This window comes from Thalassophryne amazonica, chromosome 3 (assembly GCF_902500255.1).
Source record: "Thalassophryne amazonica chromosome 3, fThaAma1.1, whole genome shotgun sequence".
In the NCBI taxonomy this organism is placed as follows: Eukaryota; Metazoa; Chordata; class Actinopteri; order Batrachoidiformes; family Batrachoididae; genus Thalassophryne; species Thalassophryne amazonica.
Window position 1 is genome coordinate 24,584,804 of NC_047105.1, and position 19,483 is coordinate 24,604,286.

The 19,483-nt window shown below is 39.8% G+C and overlaps 1 protein-coding gene across 1 annotated transcript; it reads left to right on the plus strand.

Moving 5' to 3' along the window:
* The first annotated feature begins 4,617 nt into the window (after positions 1 to 4,617).
* Positions 4,618 to 19,104, plus strand: LOC117507726 (odorant receptor 131-2-like). The gene is made up of 4 exons (XM_034167539.1): positions 4,618 to 4,730; positions 5,227 to 5,287; positions 8,847 to 8,960; positions 18,334 to 19,104. Exons 1-4 carry the CDS (start codon positions 4,618 to 4,620, stop codon positions 19,102 to 19,104), a joined length of 1,059 nt encoding a protein of 352 aa, XP_034023430.1.
* The last annotated feature ends 379 nt before the right edge of the window (positions 19,105 to 19,483 follow it).

Here is a 19,483-nt window from a genome sequence, read left to right on the forward strand (position 1 = left end):
GGACACCACTCAGACAGCCAGCAATTCAAGGAGAACATGCGGCTAAACATGTCACTCCCGGTCTGATTGGGGAGGGGCCCAGAGAAAACTACAGAGTCCGACATTGTTTTTGCAAAGTTACACACCGATTTAATGTTAATTTTAGTGACCTCCGATTGGCGTAACCGGGTGTCATTACTGCCGACGTGAATTACAATCTTACCAAATTTACGCTTAGCCTAGCCAGCAGTTTCAAATTTCCTTCAATGTCGCCTGCTCTGGCCCCCGGAAGACAATTGACTATGGTTGCTGGTGTCGCTAACTTCACATTTTGCAAAACAGAGTCGCCAATAACCAGAGTTTGATCCTCGGCGGGTGTGTCGTCGAGTGGGGAAAAATGGTTAGAGATGTGAACGGGTTGGCGGTGTACACGGGGCTTCTGTTTAGGGCTACGCTTCCTCCTCACAGTCACCCAGTCAGCCTGCTTTCCCGGCTGCTCAGGATCTGCCAGGGGGTAACTAACGGCGGCTAAGCTACCTTGGTCCGCACCGACTACAGGGGCCTGGCTAGCTGTAGAATTTTCCACGGTGCGGAGCCGAGTCTCCAATTCGCCCAGCCTGGCCTCCAAAGCTACGAATAAGCTACACTTATTACAAGTACCGTTACTGCTAAAGGAGGCCGAGGAATAACTAAACATTTCACACCCAGAGCAGAAAAGTGCGGGAGAGACAGGAGAAGCTGCCATGCTAAATCGGCTAAGAGCTAGTAGCTGCGCTAAGCTAGCGGATTCCTAAAAACACGCAAAGTGAATAATGTGTAAATAATTTAGAGGTGATTCAGCAGAATGAGTGCTTTAGTTAAGGCACGTAAAGATTACACTGGGAAACAAATCATAATCTAGATAACTAGATCAATCTAACTGCGCAGATTAAACAGCTAACAGATACAGCAAAACACCGCTGTGCTCCGGAACAGGAAGTGATACAATACCGCAGTGAGAGCCAACCACCAGTAGAGGCAAATTTTGAATGCCAAAATTACCCCCCAACACCACCCACATGAAAATGTTTGAATTCTAGAAGCTCTGAAATGCAATCTGGGATTATTCCAGACAATAAACTGCAATGAGTGCAGCATCCATTTTGGTGAGAAAAAACAACTTTCCTTATTAAGATTCATTCCAGTAGTACTGTGCCATTTACTAGGATGCAGCAGTTTTGTAGCTTGGCAGATAGTTCTGGATTAAATCACAAGAAATTAACAAAGTGAAAATATGGTTTGACCGTAAAAAAAAAAAAAAAAAAATGTCAATAAACTTAAATAAAACAGGGATGAAGTGGAGGTGTAAGAGTCACTCGGTGTTCACAGGAAACAGTTATTTATTTGTATAATCATTTATTTATGTTCATTGTTAGTTGGTTTTATCTTTTCTGTTGCGTTTTGTTTTATCAGGTTCTTTTTGTCTCTTTCTCTAAAATTGTATTGTAGCATTATCAGTTATTATTACTAATACTGTTGTTGTTATTATTATTAATATATAAATAAAACTACAAGCCAAATTCCAATGAAGTTTGGATGTTGCGTAAAATGTAAATAAAAACAGAATACAATGATTTGCAAATCCTCTTCAACCTATATTCAGTTGAATACACCACAAAGACAAGATATTTAATGTTCAAACTGATAAACTTTATTGTTAGTGTGCAAATATTTGCTCATTTTGAAATGGATGCCTGCAACACATTTCAAAAAAGCTGGGACAGTGGTATGTTTACCACTGTGTCACATCACCTTTCCTTCTAACAACACTCAGTAAGCATTTGGGAACTGAGGACACTAATTGTAAGTGTCATGACTGGGTATAAAAGGAGCATCCATAAAAGGCTCAGCCATTCACAAGCAAAAATGGGGCGACGATCACCACTTTGTGAACAACTGAATGAAAAAAAATAGTCCAACAGTTTAAGAACAATGTTTCTCAATGTTCAATTGCAAGGAATTTAGGGATTCCATCATCTACAGCCCATAATATAATCAGAAGATTCAGAGAATCTGGAGAACTTTCTTCAAGTATGCAGCAAGGCCGAAAACCAACATTGAATGCTTGTGACCTTCGATCCCTCAGGTGGCACTGCATTAAAAACCGACATCATTGTGTAAAAGATCTTACCGTGTGGGCTAAGGAACATTTCAGAAAACCACTGTCAGTTAACACAGTTTGTTGCTACATCTACAAGTGCAAGTTAAAACTCTACCATGCAAAGCAAAAGCTATACATCAACAACATTCAGAAACGCCGCCACCTTCTCTGGGCCCGAGCTCATTTGGAATGGACAGAAGCAAAGTGGAAAAGTCTGCTGTGGTCTGATGAGTCCACATTTCATTTCATTTCATTTGTTTGTGTTAATCGTGGACATCGTGTCCTCTGGACAACAGAGGAAAAAGACCATCCAGAATGTTACCAGCGCAAAGTTCAAAAGCCAGCATCTGTGATGGTATGGGGGTGTGTTAGTACCCATGGCATGGGCAACTTAACACATCTGTGATGGCACCATCAATGCTGAAAGGTACATCCAGGTTTTGGAGCAACAAATGCTGCCATCCAAGCAATGTCTTTTTCATGGACATCCCTGCTTATTTCATCAAGACAATACCAAGCCACATTCTGCACGTGTTACAACAGCGTGGCTTCATAGTAAAACAGTGCAGGTACTAGACTGGCCTGTCTGCAGTCCAGACTTGTCGCCCATTGAAAATGTATGGTGCATTATGAAGCGCAAAATACGACAAAGGAGTGTTGAAGAACTGAAGTCGTACATCAAGCAAGAACAGGAAAAAAATTCCACCTGCAAAGCTTCAACGATTAGTGTCCTCAGTTCCAAAATGCTTATTGAGTGTTGTTAGAAGGAAAGGTGATTTAACACAGCAGTAAACATACCACTGTCCCAGCTTTTTTGAAACGTGTTGCAGGCATGCATTTCAAAATAAGCAAATATTTGCACAAAAACAATAAAGTTTATCAGATTGAACATTAAATATCGTTGTGGTGTATTCAACTGAATATACGTAGGTTGAAGAGGATTTGCAAATCATTGTATTTGTACATATTTACATTTTACACACGTCCCAACTTCACTGGAATTGGGGTTGTAAATAAAAAAAAGATTACAATCTGTAATACATTTGTCTCTTAAGACAACAAACGCTGAGCCATTAATTATTATACAGAAAACAAATACACACAAATGTGCCGAGATGTGAACAGCTTAATGCTAACTTTTACATTGAAAACGCCGTAGACATGCTAATGCTTTAGCATTGGTCCTGTTTTTAAGTTATAAAATACATCTATCAACTGTTTCAAAAGACCATAACAGGTTGGTTTAACATAAAAAAGGTAAATATTACTCACAGACATATGCTCTTTAGGGTTTTAGCGGGGAAAAATTAAGATAAAGCGAAATAAAACAAAGAACAAATGAAGCAGCAGATCGAAGCACTGCTTCAAGTTTCAAGGTTCAAAGCAAAGCTTGATGGAAGTGCAGAAGAAGAAACTAAAGAGTGAACTGCTAGCTAACTGCTAAGTGCTAAGGACATCATTCTGCAGTTCGTATATGTGTCTGTAAATGTTAATTAAGCCAGTTAATGAAACAAAGGCTGGACAGTTGATGACAACCAACGTGGAAGTAAACAAAACTGTCATGCGTTGGAGCCATCTCTTAGCAACGGCACGCGTGAGGCTGTTACACCTGTGAAAACCACTGACTAACTTAAGACAGCTAATCTACAAGTTTAGCCATTGATGTAAAACGATGATTCGACGGATAATGTTGAACAACTATCCACAGTCGACTACGTAAGTTTAGTAGACTGAAAGATTCGACCGCTTTATGAAACCGGGCCTTGGACTTTTTACAAACAAATGCAAATAGTATGGCACCTAACGGTAAATCTGCGTGGTGTTGACAGTTCTCAAAAACTGAGTGACTGTGAAATATTAGTACCATTGAACTCAAACATTATTTATTTGCATATTCTATCTCAAAAATTACTCAATCACTCTAATTTGTGACAATGAGGTGCAAACTGGCACTCTCAGTGAATAGAGTTTGTTTGATATGCTTATGATCCGTACTTCAGATTTAGCAGTTGTTTGATTTTAATGTCAAAAAGCCCTTTTGATCTATATTTTGTATTATATTTTAGCTTATGAAAAGCCACTTCTAAGAGGACTTTGACCTTGAAAATGTTTTTCAAGGTCAAAGTAGTCAAAAGGTACGAAAAATTTGTGGAATTGGAAACTAGTTTTGGCGGAGGTTTCTGCTCTATGCGCACGGTACTGTAGTTCTACATTACACACAGTTCTACATTAACACCTTTGCCACTTTTTTTAACCATCAGTGTCAATGTCAGCTTTATTTATATAACACATTTACACAGCCAATGGCTTCCCAAAGTGCTTTCTAGTAAAATAGGCACAATGGAAGAAGAGGCTAGTTGGCTTTACAACCAGTTATTAGTATCGGGCTCCAAACCTTATCAATAGTCGGTATCAGCCCTTATAAAGACGTATATGTCAACACCTAAATATCAAAATATCAAAAACATGGGATGGCAATAACAGTGTGCATACCAGGCATGTTATACTCGTATGGCTGCCTTTTCCCCCCTCTTTTCTCCTCTATTGACACTGAAGAAAAGGAAGAGGAGGGGAAGGAGAAGGAGGAGGATGATGATGATATTCAATCTTGGTAAGATGTCTACAAAAGTGTCGGTCTCAGTCTGACTGCCTTCTGTGTACTCGGGGACAGGAGGTGGAACAGACCAGGATGGTAAAAGGCAGGTGACAGACGAAAGACATTTTCAAAAGTTCACTTATGACTAAACAGCCACTGAATGTGAGCTTTATTTTCAAGCTGCTTGTTACAGTTTCTGTGCTTTGGTATGTTTTAAGTAGGAAATACGGGACTTGACCGTTTATTTGAATTTTTTTAATATAATGATGCAATACTTTATTTGCGCAGAATAAAAACAGGTGTCAGCTATCTGAATGCTGGATATTCTCCCTACCACATCTTAGGAAAACAACTGTACTTTTACTGATATTGTGACTTGCCATGTGTTCTTGCCATCATACTAATTTACATATCTCCATGTATTAACGCCTCAGTTTCAATTGCCTGACTGTGACATGAAGGTCATTGTTGTGAGATTCTGACAATTTCTTGCTCTCTCTGTCTCTCCAAGTATGAATGTATCCGAGGACGCAGAACAAGGCAACATGACTAACATGAGTGGTCTTTATCAGGTGTGAAGAAGCAGCAGTGTTTCTCCTGTATTTTACAGCGCTATTCTTGTATCTTATTGCAACCTTTCATCACTAATAAGAAATATTTTATTTTTTTCATACTAATCGGCTTCATAAATGCAAACTTTAATGCCCTCTACTGTCGTTTTCCCAGTGCGTGTGTTATAAGCATGGGCAATATAGGCTTAAAATGACAGCACCATATTTCATGGTATTTATAATTTTGTTGATAATGACACATGACAATGAGAAAATTAGAGTCTGACAATGCAAGATTTTTAAAGCCAGTGCAGATTTAGATATTTGATCATGCTGTCATTTCAAATGGTGTCATTTCACACAAATGACAACATCTCAAAGCATAATTCTGTACATATTTAATATTGTTGCAGACAGCATAGCTATTCAGCGAACATGCCATCCATGAACACTTACACTAAATGTAAAATGTTGTAATTAGCTCGGTGGCATCTTGTGCTGCTGCTGGTGGTGGCAATAGGATGGACTAAATGCAGCGACAGCACTTCAATATAAATGTGGGTCATACGCTTACGTTAGTATTTAGGAATAAAAGGTAAGTTATCATGTATGGGAGCCTTTCGATGGATTCTGTAACTCTGTAACTCCATGACGTGCATGACATTTTTAAAGTTCTCCGTCACTGGATTATGCTTTATTCTGGATTATTTTGCCCCCTCAACAAGCTTTTGTTTCTACAATCACCACCTCCAATTCAAAGGTAAGCTGTACAGTTTCCTCTTTTTCAGACTCCATGTTGTAAAGTTGCTGATTTTTCTGACCCATCTGTAATCAGTGTGCGCACTGCAAAAACTATTAAAATATGATGGCAGACGAAGGAGTGACAGCAGAAAAGTGTCAAATCACAGCCTTTTGTGTCTGATTTAACAGGTGCACATCAGGCTGCGGGTCCGAGTCTGAGCACAGTGTGAAAAAATAAACAGTTGGTCTTTTAATCACAGAAATGACTCCAGTCCCACTTTCCTCAAATCGGCGAGTGTAAGAGCTGAACTTTAATTTGTACCTCTGTTACTTTGCACCTCCAGACTGCTCAGGATTTTTAATGGAAATCCAATGAGATCAGACGGGACATTTTATCCGATGTGAGCAAAAAATCTGTTATATATGGTGTTTATTACATGGAAAACAATACAAAAACATTTGGACTTTTTTGTACAGTGACTGCGAATATCTGGTTTATATGATGATGGTTTATGTGAGTTTTACTGTGCATGGGACTGAACAATAAATTTACCTCTCAAAACTTTGATGATGATGTCAGCTTCCATCCCACATGGCTGACTTAATTTTTCCAAATTTTTCTATTGTTTGGATCTGAAGGGAATCTGTACATCTTGAAGCCCTTGCTGTGTCTACAACCCCTGGCAAAAATTATGGAATCACCGGCCTTGGAGGATGTTCATTCAGTTGTTTAATTTTGTAGAAAAAAAGCAGATCACAGACATGACACAAAACTAAAGTAATTTCAAATGGCAACTTTCTGGCTTTAAGAAACACTATAAGAAATCAAGAAAAAAAAAATTGTGGCAGTCAGTAACGGTTACTTTTATAGACCAAGCAGAGGGAAAAAAATATGGACTCATTCAGTTCTGAGGAATAAATTATGGAATCACCCTGTAAATTTTCATCCCCAAAACTAACACCTGCATCAAATCAGTCTGCATCTAAAAAGGAGTGATCACACCTTGGAGAGCTGTTGCACCAAGTGGACTGACATGAATCATGGCTCCAACACGAGAGATGTCAATTGAAACAAAGGAGAGGATTATCAAACTCTTAAAAGAGGGTAAATCATCACGCAATGTTGCAAAAGATGTTGGTTGTTCACAGTCGGCTGTGTCTAAACTCTGGACCAAATACAAACAACATGGGAAGGTTGTTAAAGGCAAACATACCTGTAGACCAAGGAAGACATCAAAGCATCAAGACAGAAAACTTAAAGCAATATGTCTCAACAAAACAAATGAGGAACGAATGGGAGGAAACTGGAGTCAACGTCTGTGACTGAACTGTAAGAAACCACCTAAAGGAAATGGGATTTACATACAGAAAAGCTAAACGAAAGCCATCATTAACACCTAAACAGAAAAAAAAACAAGGTTACAATGGGCTAAGGAAAAGCAATCGTGGACTGTGGATGACTGGATGAAAGTCATATTCAGTGATGAATCTCGAATCTGCATTGGGCAAGTTGATGATGCTGGAACTTTTGTTTGGTGCCATTCCAATGAGATTTCTAAAGATGACTGCCTGAAGAGAACATGTAAATTTCCACAGTCATTGATGATATGGGGCTGCATGTCAGGTAAAGGCACTGGGGAGATGGCTGTCATTACATCATCAATAAATGCACAAGTTTACGTTGATATTTTGGACACTTTTCTTATCCCATCAATTGAAAGGATGTTTGGGGATGATGAAATCATTTTCAAGATGATAATGCATCTTGCCATAGAGCAAAAACTGTGAAAACATTCCTTGACAAAAGACACATAGGGTCAATGTCATGGAATGCAAATAGTCCGGATCTTAATCCAATTGAAAATCTTTAGTGGAAGTTGAAGAAAATGGTCCATGACAAGGCTCCAACATGCAAAACTGATCTGGCAACAGCAATCAGAGAAAGTTGGAGCCAGATTGATGAAGAGTACTGTTTGTCACTCATTTAAGTCCATGCCTCAGAGACTGCAAGCTGTTATAAAAGCCAGAGGTGGTGCAACAAAATACTAGTGATGTGTTGGAGCGTTCTTTTGTTTTTCATGATTCAATAATTTTTTCCTCAGAATTGAGTGATTCCATATTTTTTTCCCCTCTGCTTGGTCTAAAAAGTAACCGTTACTGACTGCCACAATTTTTTGTTCCTGATTTCTTATTGTGTTTCTTAAAGCCAGAAAGTTGCCAGTTGAAATGACTTTAGTTTTGTGTCATGTCTGTGATCTGCTTTTTTTCTACAAAATTAAACAACTGAATGAACATCCTCCGAGGCCGGTGATTCCATAATTTTTGCCAGGGGTTGTATTTGTGCATCCAAATGCACAACAACCCAGAATCTTCAGCAAATAAATAAAATGGCTGGATTTACATGCAGATAGATTAACAGCGAACGCGATTTTTAACACAAGATGGCACCACAAGTCACGTGACCTTTTGTTTCCAACTCATCATGTCACCATTCTCTCAATTAAGGCACTCTAGCAGACAGGAGACAGAGGAACAGACACAGAGACTCGCTGACAGCGATGAGAATCAAAGAAAACACATTTTGAATGCGCGGGATGTTCTGCGAATTCTTGAATGTGCGTCACTTCCGGGACGCACGTCTCCCGTGGAAGTTGTGTCCCAGGAACGCAGTACATTTGAAATCTTGTGTCCAGCCTTGAAGATTTTTGCATCAGGATGGTGTCAGTGCAAACCCTGGTTTAGATCATTGACTGCAAATTCCTACCAAATTAGAGACAAAATGTGTTCATGGAACTTTTTCTTTTCTCCTTTTCTTCATCTCCCTTGTTTGCCAAATCAGCTCATCAGAGATGACTTCACCATAGCAGTCATTAAGAACATGATTGTGTGTCTGATCTGGCTCCTCCTCATGTTTGTTAATGGGACCTTTGTGACCATTTTCTTCAGACACCAGGTAGGCACAGCTACAAAGCCAGACTTTTCTATACTCAACAAAAATATAAACGCAACACTTTTGGTTTTGCTCCCATTTTGTATGAGATGAACTCAAAGATCTAAAACTTTTTCCACATACACAATATCACCAATTCCCTCAAATATTGTTCACAAACCAGTCGAAATCTGTGATAGTGAGCACTTCTCCTTTGCTGAGATAATCCATCCCACCTCACAGGTGTGCCATATCAAGATGCTGATTAGACACCATGATTAGTGCACAGGTGTGCCTTAGACTGCCCACAATAAAAGGCCACTCTGAAAGGTGCAGTTTTGTTTTATTGGGGGGGATACCAGTCAGTATCTGGTGTGACCATCATTTGCCTCATGCAGTGCAACACATCTCCTTCGCATCATCCGTGAAGAGAACACCTCTCCAACGTGCCAAATGCCAGCGAATGTGAGCATTTGCCCACTCAAGTCGGTTACGACGACGAACTGGAGCCAGGTCGAGACCCTGATGAGGACTACGAGCATGCAGATGAGCTTCCCTGAGACAGTTTCTGACAGTTTGTGCAGAAATTCTTTGGTTATGCAAACCGATTGTTCCAGCAGCTGTCCGAGTGGCTGGTCTCAGACGATCTTGGAGGTGAACATGCTGGATGTGGAGGTCCTGGGCTGGTGTGGTTACACGTGGTCTGCGGTTGTGAGGCTGGTTGGATGTACAGCCAAATTCTCTGAAACGCCTTTGGAGATGGCTTATGGTAGAGACATGAACATTCAATACACGAGCAACAGCTCTGGTTGACATTCCTGCTGTCAGCATGCCAATTGCACGCTCCCTCAAATCTTGCGACATCTGTGGCATTGTGCTGTGTGATAAAACTGCACCTTTCAGAGTGGCCTTTTATTGTGGGCAGTCTAAGGCACACCTGTGCACTAATCATGGTGTCTAATCAGCATCTTGATATGGCACACCTGTGAGGTGGGATGGATTATCTCAGCAAAGGAGAAGTGCTCACTATCACAGATTTAGACTGGTTTGTGAACAATATTTGAGGGAAATGGTGATATTGTGTATGTGGAAAAAGTTTTAGATCTTTGAGTTCATCTCATACAAAATGGGAGCAAAACCAAACGTGTTGCGTTTATATTTTTGTTGAGTGTATATGCACATTACACGCGTTGTGTGGGGCCCCATAAATGAATAAAGGCTCCGCCTCTCCCTTGTTTCACAGTGAATGTCAGTGACTTTCTTGTGAATCCATACTTTAAGGGAGGAGGGAAAAATCCTCTGTGAGAGAGTTTTGAGAATAGCATGTTGCTGAAGGCACTTCACAATCAAAGTGTTTTAACAACAAATACTTTTAGTATGAAAGTTAATGCGTTATTGATTTGTGTTGTTGTTTTGACAGCACTGAGGCAATGTGCAAGACAATTCGTTATTTGCTTAAAAAAAAAAAAACAAGAAACAAACAAGCAGTACTGAGGTGAACCCACAGAAACTTTCCCCAGTTTGGATCAAGTTTCAGGAATAATCCTTATTCCACAGAGCACCAGTCCTTCCCGTTTCATCCCGAACAGCAACTCAGGGCGCGTTTTGAAGCATCACAGTAACTTCTTGATCCACCTTTTGTAAATCTTGAACAAACTTGATATGTGCAGTAGTAACCACCACCAACCACCAGTAGAGGGCTTGCCTCTACTGGTGGTTGGCTCTCACTGCGGTATTGTATCACTTCCTGTTCCGGAGCACAGCAGTGTTTTGCTGTATCTGTTAGCTGTTTAATCTGTGCAGTTAGATTGATCTAGTTAACTAGATAACGATTTGTTTCACAGTGTAATCTTCACGTGCCTTAACTAAAGCACTCCCTCTTCTGAATCACCTCTAAATTATTTACACATTATTCACTTTGTGTGTTTTTAGGAATCCGCTAGCTTAGCGCAGCTACTAGCTTTTAGCCGATTTAGCATGGCGGCTTCTTCTATCTCTCCCGCACTTTTCTGCTCTGGGTGTGAAGTGTTTAGTTATTCCTCGGCCTCGCTTAGCAGTAATGGTACTTGTAATAAGTGTAGCTTATTCGTAGCTTTGGAGGCCAGGCTGGGCGAATTGGAGACTCGGCTCCGCACCGTGGAAAATTCTCCAGCTAGCCAGGCCCCTGTAGTCGGTGCGGACCAAGGTAGCTTAGCTGCCGTTAGTTCCCTTCCAGCAGAACCCGAGCAGCCAGGAAAGCAGGCCGACTGGGTGACTGTGAGGAGGAAGCGTAGTTCTAAACAGAAGCCCCGTGTACACCGCCAACCCGTTCACATTTCTAACCATTTTTCCCCACTCGGCGACACACCCACCGAGGATCAAACTCTGGTTATTGGCGCCTCTGTTTTGAGAAATGTGAAGTTAGCGACACCAGCAACCATAGTCAATTGTCTTCCGGGGGCCAGAGCAGGCGACATTGAAGGAAATTTCAAACTGCTGGCTAAGGCTAAGCGTAAATTTGGTAAGATTGCAATTCACGTCGGCATAATGACACCCGGTTACGCCAATCGGAGGTCACTAAAATTAACATTGAATCGGTGTGTAACTTTGTAAAAACAATGTCGGACTCTGTAGTTTTCTCTGGGCCCCTCCCCAATTGGACCGGGAGTGACATGTTTAGCCGCATGTTCTCCTTGAATTGCTGGCTGTCTGAGTGGTGTCCAAAAAATGAGGTGGGCTTCATAGATAATTGGCAAAGCTTCTGGGGAAAACCTGGTCTTGTTAGGAGAGACGGCATCCATCCCACTTTGGATGGAGCAGCTCTCATTTCTAGAAATCTGGCCAATTTCCTAAATCCTCCAAACCGTGACTATCCAGGGTTGGGACCAGGAAGCAGAGTTGTAATCTTACACACCTCTCTGCAGCTTCTCTCCCCCTGCCATCCCCTCATTACCCCATCCCCGTAGAGACGGTGCCTGCTCCCAGACCACCAATAACCAGCAAAAATCTATTTAAGCATAAAAATTCAAAAAGAAAAAATAATATAGCACCTTCAACTGCACCACAGACTAAAACAGTTAAATGTGGTCTATTAAACATTAGGTCTCTCTCTTCTAAGTCCCTGTTAGTAAATGATATAATTGATCAACATATTGATTTACAGAAACCTGGTTACAGCAGGATGAATATGTTAGTTTAAATGAGTCAACACCCCCGAGTCACACTAACTGCCAGAATGCTCGTAGCACGGGCCGAGGCAGAGGATTAGCAGCAATCTTCCATTCCAGCTTATTAATTAATCAAAAACCCAGACAGAGATTTAATTCATTTGAAAGCTTGACTCTTAGTCTTGTCCATCCAAATTGGAAGTCCCAAAAACCAGTTTTATTTGTTATTATCTATCGTCCACCTGGTCGTTACTGTGAGTTTCTCTGTGAATTTTCAGACCTTTTGTCTGACTTAGTGCTTAGCTCAGATAAGATAATTATAGTGGGCGATTTTAACATTGACACAGATGCTGAGAATGACAGCCTCAACACTGCATTTAATCTATTATTAGACTCAATTGGCTTTGCTCAAAATGTAAATGAGTCCACCCATCACTTTAATCATATCTTAGATCTTGTTCTGACTTATGGTATGGAAATTGAAGACTTAACAGTATTCCCTGAAAACTTCCTTCTTTATGTTCTCTAATGCCATATACCAACACAGTGCAGAGTAGCTACCTAAACTCTGTGAGATAGAGTATCTCATCAATAGTTTTACATCCTCATTGAAGACAACTTTGGATGCTGTAGCTCCTCTGAAAAAGAGAGCTTTAAATCAGAAGTGCTTGACTCCGTGGTATAACTCATAAACTCGCAGCTTAAAGCAGATAACCCGTAAGTTGGAGAGGAAATGGCGTCTCACTAATTTAGAAGATCTTCACTTAGCCTGGAAAAAGAGTCTGTTGCTCTATAAAAAAGCCCTCCGTAAAGCTAGGACATCTTACTACTCATCACTAATTGAAGAAAATAAGAACAACCCCAGGTTTCTTTTCAGCACTGTAGCCAGGCTGACAAAGAGTCACAGCTCTATTGAGCCGAGTATTCCTTTAACTTTAACTAGTAATGACTTCATGACTTTCTTTGCTAATAAAATTTTAACTATTAGAGAAAAAATTACTCATAACCATCCCAAAGACGTATCGTTATCTTTGGCTGCTTTCAGTGATGCCGGTATTTGGTTAGACTCTTTCTCTCCGATTGTTCTGTCTGTTATTTTCATTAGTTACTTCATCCAAACCATCAACATGTCTATTAGACCCCATTCCTACCAGGCTGCTCAAGGAAGCCCTACCATTATTTAATGCTTCGATCTTAAATATGATCAATCTATCTTTATTAGTTGGCTATGTACCACAGGCTTTTAAGGTGGCAGTAATTAAACCATTACTTAAAAAGCCATCAGTTGACCCAGCTATCTTAGCTAATTATAGGCCAATCTCCAACCTTCCTTTTCTCTCAAAAATTCTTGAAAGGGTAGTTGTAAAACAGCTAACTGATCATCTGCAGAGGAATGGTCTATTTGAAGAGGTTCAGTCAGGTTTTAGAATTCATCATAGTACAGAAACAGCATTAGTGAAGGTTACAAATGATCTTCTTATGGCCTCAGACAGTGGACTCATCTCTGTGCTTGTTCTGTTAGACCTCAGTGCTGCTTTTGATACTGTTGACCATAAAATTTTATTACAGAGATTAGAGCATGCCATAGGTACTAAGGCACTGCGCTGCAGTGGTTTGAATCATATTTATCTAATAGATTACAATTTGTTCATGTAAATGGGGAATCTTCTTCACAGACTAAGGTTAATTATGGAGTTCCACAAGGTTCTGTGCTAGGACCAATTTTATTCACTTTATACATGCTTCCCTTAGGCAGTATTATTAGACGGCATTGCTTAAATTTTCATTGTTACGCAGATGATACCCCGCTTTATCTGTCCATGAAGCCAGAGGACACACACCAATTAGCTAAACTGCAGGATTGTCTTACAGACATAAAGACATGGATGACCTCTAATTTCCTGCTTTTAAACTCAGATAAAACTGAAGTTATTGTACTTGGCCCCACAAATCTTAGAAACATGGTGTCTAACCAGATCCTTACTCTGGATGGCATTACCCTGATCTCTAGTAATACTGTGAGAAATCTTGGAGTCATTTTTGATCAGGATATGTCATTCAATGCGCATATTAAACAAATATGTAGGACTGCTTTTTTGCATTTACGCAATATCTCTAAAATTAGAAAGGTCTTGTCTCAGAGTGATGCTGAAAAACTAATTCATGCATTTATTTCCTCTAGGCTGGACTATTGTAATTCATTATTATCAGGTTGTCCTAAAAGTTCCCTGAAAAGCCTTCAGTTAATTCAAAATGCTGCAGCTAGAGTACTAACGGGGACTAGAAGGAGAGAGCATATCTCACCCATATTGGCCTCTCTTCATTGGCTTCCTTTTAATTCTAGAATAGAATTTAAAATTCTTCTTCTTACTTATAAGATTTTGAATAATCAGGTCCCATCTTATCTTAGGGATCTCATAGTACCATATCACCCCAATAGAGCACTTCGCTCTCAGACTGCAGGCTTACTTGTAGTTCCTAGGGTTTGTAAGAGTAGAATGGGAGGCAGAGCCTTCAGCTTTCAGGCTCCTCTCCTGTGGAACCAGCTCACAATTCAGATCAGGGAGACAGACACCCTCTCTACTTTTAAGATTAGGCTTAAAACTTTCCTTTTTGCTAAACCTTATAGTTAGGGCTGGATCAGGTGACCCTGAACCATCCCTTAGTTATGCTGCTATAGACGTAGACTGCTGGGGGGTTCCCATGATGCACTGAGTGTTTCTTTCTCTTTTTTCTCTGTATGCACCACTCTGCATTTAATCATTAGTGATTGATCTCTGCTCCCCTCCACAGCATGTCTTTTTCCTGTTTCTCTCCCTCTGCCCCAACCAGTCCCAGCAGAAGACTGCCCCTCCCTGAGCCTGGTTCTGCTGGAGGTTTCTTCCTGTTAAAAAGGAGTTTTTCCTTCCCACTGTCGCCAAGTGCTTGCTCACAGGGGGTCGTTTTGACCGTTGGGGTTTTTACGTAATTATTGTATGGCCTTGCCTTACAATATAAAGCGCCTTGGGGCAACTGTTTGTTGTGATTTGGCGCTATATAAATAAAATTGATTGATTGATTGAGTAGTGACGGCCATCATCTGCACCAGTGAAATTTTTAAAACTTTTCTCATGTTAATACTAATTTCAACACATTTGCTACAAGTGCTGAAACACTTAAACAGAATTTTCGGTTTTCAAATTGCCCTTTTTTTTTACAAATAAAATACAGATTTATTTGTAAAAACCAACACACACATTACAGTAACTTGTGTGTTGGTTTTTACATATATATAAAACTACCATCCACTGATGACAGGAACCTCATTTTCCCATAATGCCTTTTGGCACGTGTGTCTGTAAATGCTCAAACCTTCAATATTAGTGTATTACTTTAAAACTAAAACATATACAGGGTTCTCTGCAGAAATTTTTAGTATAGCAGTGCTGTTGACAATTATCACCTGAGGAGGTGTGCGTTGCGAGTAATTTTATCAAAGTTAAAATATAAAAATATCAAATATCAAAGTTCTTTTTTGCATTTTTCTGTCTAAGCTAATAAAAAAATAAAGTTGAAAAGCTTAAAAACACATTAATATTTGATGGACAGCATTTGCTCGCTTCTTCAAAAATGACACACTGTACCTTTGGTCCAGTAAGACAGGCAGAGTTTTTCTGTCATGTTGACAGTTTAGGTTTTTTTTTTTTTTTTTGAACATTTTTGAGTGGGATTGTATACTTAAAAAAGAAAAAAAAAAAACAATATAACCTCTAATTGTCTTGTTTGAAAAAGAGTTAAATCTGGACTGATCTGATTGTCAAATCAGAATTAGAATCAAATTTATTGCCAAGTAAGTTCTCACATACAAATAATTTGGTCTGGTGTCACTGGTGCATAAACAACAATAACAAAAAGAAAAAAATAATTCTGTAAGAAGGAACTGGAGGAAGTAAAGGAGTAAATCTGCTCTTTTAATGATGAAACCCTGGATGAAAAACTTTCTGAATCAGTTTTTTCACAATTGTTTCACTGAGGCTATGTGGTGAAGATGATCGTTGATTAAAATTGCTTTGCTGCTTTTTTACAGTGTGGAGCATCTGCTGTTCACACCTCTCTCTCTCTCTCTCTCTCTCTCTCTCTCTCTCTCTCTCTCTCTGTGTGTGTGTGTGTGTGTGTGTGTGTGTGTGTGTGTGTGTGTGTGTGTGTGTGTGTGTGTGTGTGTGTGTGTGTGTGTGTGTGAGGGAACAAGAGACTGAAGGGTTTCAACTGTAAAATAAAGCCTATAAATTAATTTCTGGAGCTATGAAAGCAGAAGGAGCTCTTTTTATTGGAAGACTTTGGCAGTTTTTTTTTTTCCACTGTGAGACGCTGTGCTCTCCGAACTACAGCGCTGTTCTGCTCGGCTCTCTGCCAGCAGGGGAGGGGAGAGCGGGCAGTTCAGCACAGACAGCCTGGTTGTATTTTAGAAAACTACCTGAGTGCAGAGCACAGTAGCATAACGGCGCTGTAATAACACTATAATGGCTTAGCTCCGTTGTTCCATTGTCTGGGGACCCTGATATAGCTGATATTTTCACTTTGTAAAAATGACAGAGATTACATTAATTTCAATAACTTTTCTGGAACTACTTTGATTAAAAGGTTAACCATAAGTCAAAACTGCCTTGCTGTGCATGTCTCCTGCGACATGTCTGCAAGACTGCATGGCTGTGAAAATAAATGATTTTTTTTTTTTTAACTTCTCTTCCTTTGTCTGGTAGCCAGGTCTCCTCTGCTGGCAGAGGATTGAGCTCTACCTCTCATGTAACACGAAACAGACAGGAACTAAAATATATGATTTCAGGCTTTACAATGTTTTTAATTGTTAAGCTTTATTCACTATGCCCACAAAAAGATGTCAGTGGTCTAAAAGTTATCGGAACTAAACTGTGCCCACCACTGGGAGGACTACTGAGCAGAATTTTGCTTCAGGTCCCAGAGAGTTGAGGACAAGCTCTGCACAGCTACATCAGTCATACCCAGTGGTGGGCACAGTTCGGCTAATTGCTAATTAGCGAAGCTAATTTTTTTTTGATAGCAGATTAGCTTTTCAGCTAATTTTGAAAACCAACAGCGGACCACTTAGCCTCCACTAAATTTTGCTCAGATAACTTTCAGTCCGCTTACTTCTTTTTGCTGGCATAATAAATTAACATCATACATTTTAGTACTTACCTGTTGTGTGTCTTGTAACAGTCAGACGGCTGTGAGCTCAATCCTTCCTCAACAGAGGAGAGCGGAGTGAGCCAGTTGCTGTTGCCCCAAAGGAAGAAAGAAATAAAAAGTCATTTACTTTCAACATGCAAACAGATGGTCAGTGTGGAGGAGACATGAAGGGCAACACACTTTTGACTTATGGTTTTAGTCATAAACAACTAATTCCGGACAGTTATTGATATTATCGGTATCTGTCATTTTTACAGAGAGAGAAAAAAAAATCACATGTGACATATCTTTTAAAGGAATGCGCTAAATTCTGAAGGTTTGTGCTTTTAACAGACACGTGCCGAAAAGCATTATGGAAAAAATGAGTCTCCTTCACTGGTTGCCGGTTTATTAAAACTAACACACAAGTTACTGTAATGTGTGTGTTGGTTTTTACAAATAAATGTGTATTTGAAATATGTCATTTTTTTTCATTTGTAAAAAAGGCATTTATTAATGATTTATACTAAACAATTTAAGATAATTTGGTAACACTACTGACAGACAGCTGCATTTGCCTCCTGAACTGTGTGGCGCAAGGGCGCCCTCATGTGGCTGTGTCCAGTAGTGTTTTAATCTAGTATTATATTAAACATTTGTTTTTGGGTTTGAGATCGCTTTTGATTTTACTCAGAAGCCTCGGCGGTGCTTAAACTCGAAACTGGCTTATCAGTTGCCGACAGCACTCAAACTTAGCAGTTAGCTGTAACTTGTGCTAAAGTTTTTTGCAGTTTATCGGTTTAGCGCTATTAAAGTTAACTTTTCAGTTAGCGGTTTAGCTGTTATTGAAGCTACGTTTTTGGTTAGCTGTGCCCACCACTGGTCATACGTAAAACAAGTGCAATGACCAGCACCAAAATTACAATTTTTGTCTTATAATTTTTATTTCCAATAATAAAAATATTGCAAGTTATTTTAACACAACTTTCCAGAACATGTTGCAAAATTAGTAGAAATATTTTATCTTATGGCAGGCTTATTACAGGATCTATCATAAACTACATTTTGTTTTCGTTGTCATCTTTCAGATCTTTAATGAAGATCCACGCTACATCCTTTTCACCCACATGGTCATAAATGACACCGTCCAGATAACCATCACCACCACTGTGTTTGTCCTCAGCTACATCGTCTATAAGATTAACGTGTCCTTATGCTGCTTCTTCATTCTAACAGCTGTATTCACCACCAGAAATACCCCTGTCAACCTAGCCAGCATGGCCATAGAACGCTACATAGTCATTTGCAACCCTTTACATTATGCCCAGATCTGCACAGTGCGGAGGACATATATGATCATTGGATTAATTTGGTTGATATGTATTGCACCAGATATTACAGATTTATTCATCACACTGGCAACAGAGCCCCTGAGTTTCTTTCAGGAGTCAGTTTTCTGCTTGCGCCACAATATCTTCAAAGACCCAGTCCTGGCATACAAAAGGCAAGCCTTTGATGCGATCTACTTCTCCTGTGTTTTTCTGATTCTTGTCTTCACCTACTTGAAAATCGTTTTTGTAGCCAAGTCCCTGTCAACAGAGAAGACATTAGTCCAGAGAACCAGAAACACCATCTTGCTTCATGGTGCACAGTTGGCCATGTGCATGCTCTCTTATATCTCCCCAAGTGCAAACATTGTCCTGGAGATAATATTCCCTAAACAAATCGCCGGGATCAGATTTGCAAATTACGTAATAATCTACATCCTGCCCCGGTGCCTGAGCCCAATAATCTATGGTGTACGGGACAAAAAATGTAGGAAATACCTCACAATGCATCTTACAAACGTGCAAGATTAAGCTGCACAGGGTGGCCAACCTTAATGAAAATGACATGTAATAACACTGTATGATTGTGCAAAATTATCACTGCTGTACTATTAATGCATCAACAAAAATGACAGTGTGATACATGAATTTATATGTGATGATTACACAATAAAGAATAAGGCTTATATAAACCTGAATATAAGGAGTGTAGAATATTAAGAATTTTTTGTAGATATGAATATTTTCCATATGTTAGGTGGAAAAATAGCTTCTCAGTTCTTCTGATATCTCCACAGTGACATTCATGCCTCTGGGTCATTGACTTTGAGATATAGGCCCAATCTCAATTCTCTTTTGTACTCCTTCCCCTTCCCCTTGGCCCTACCCCTACGCCTACCCCTTTAAAACA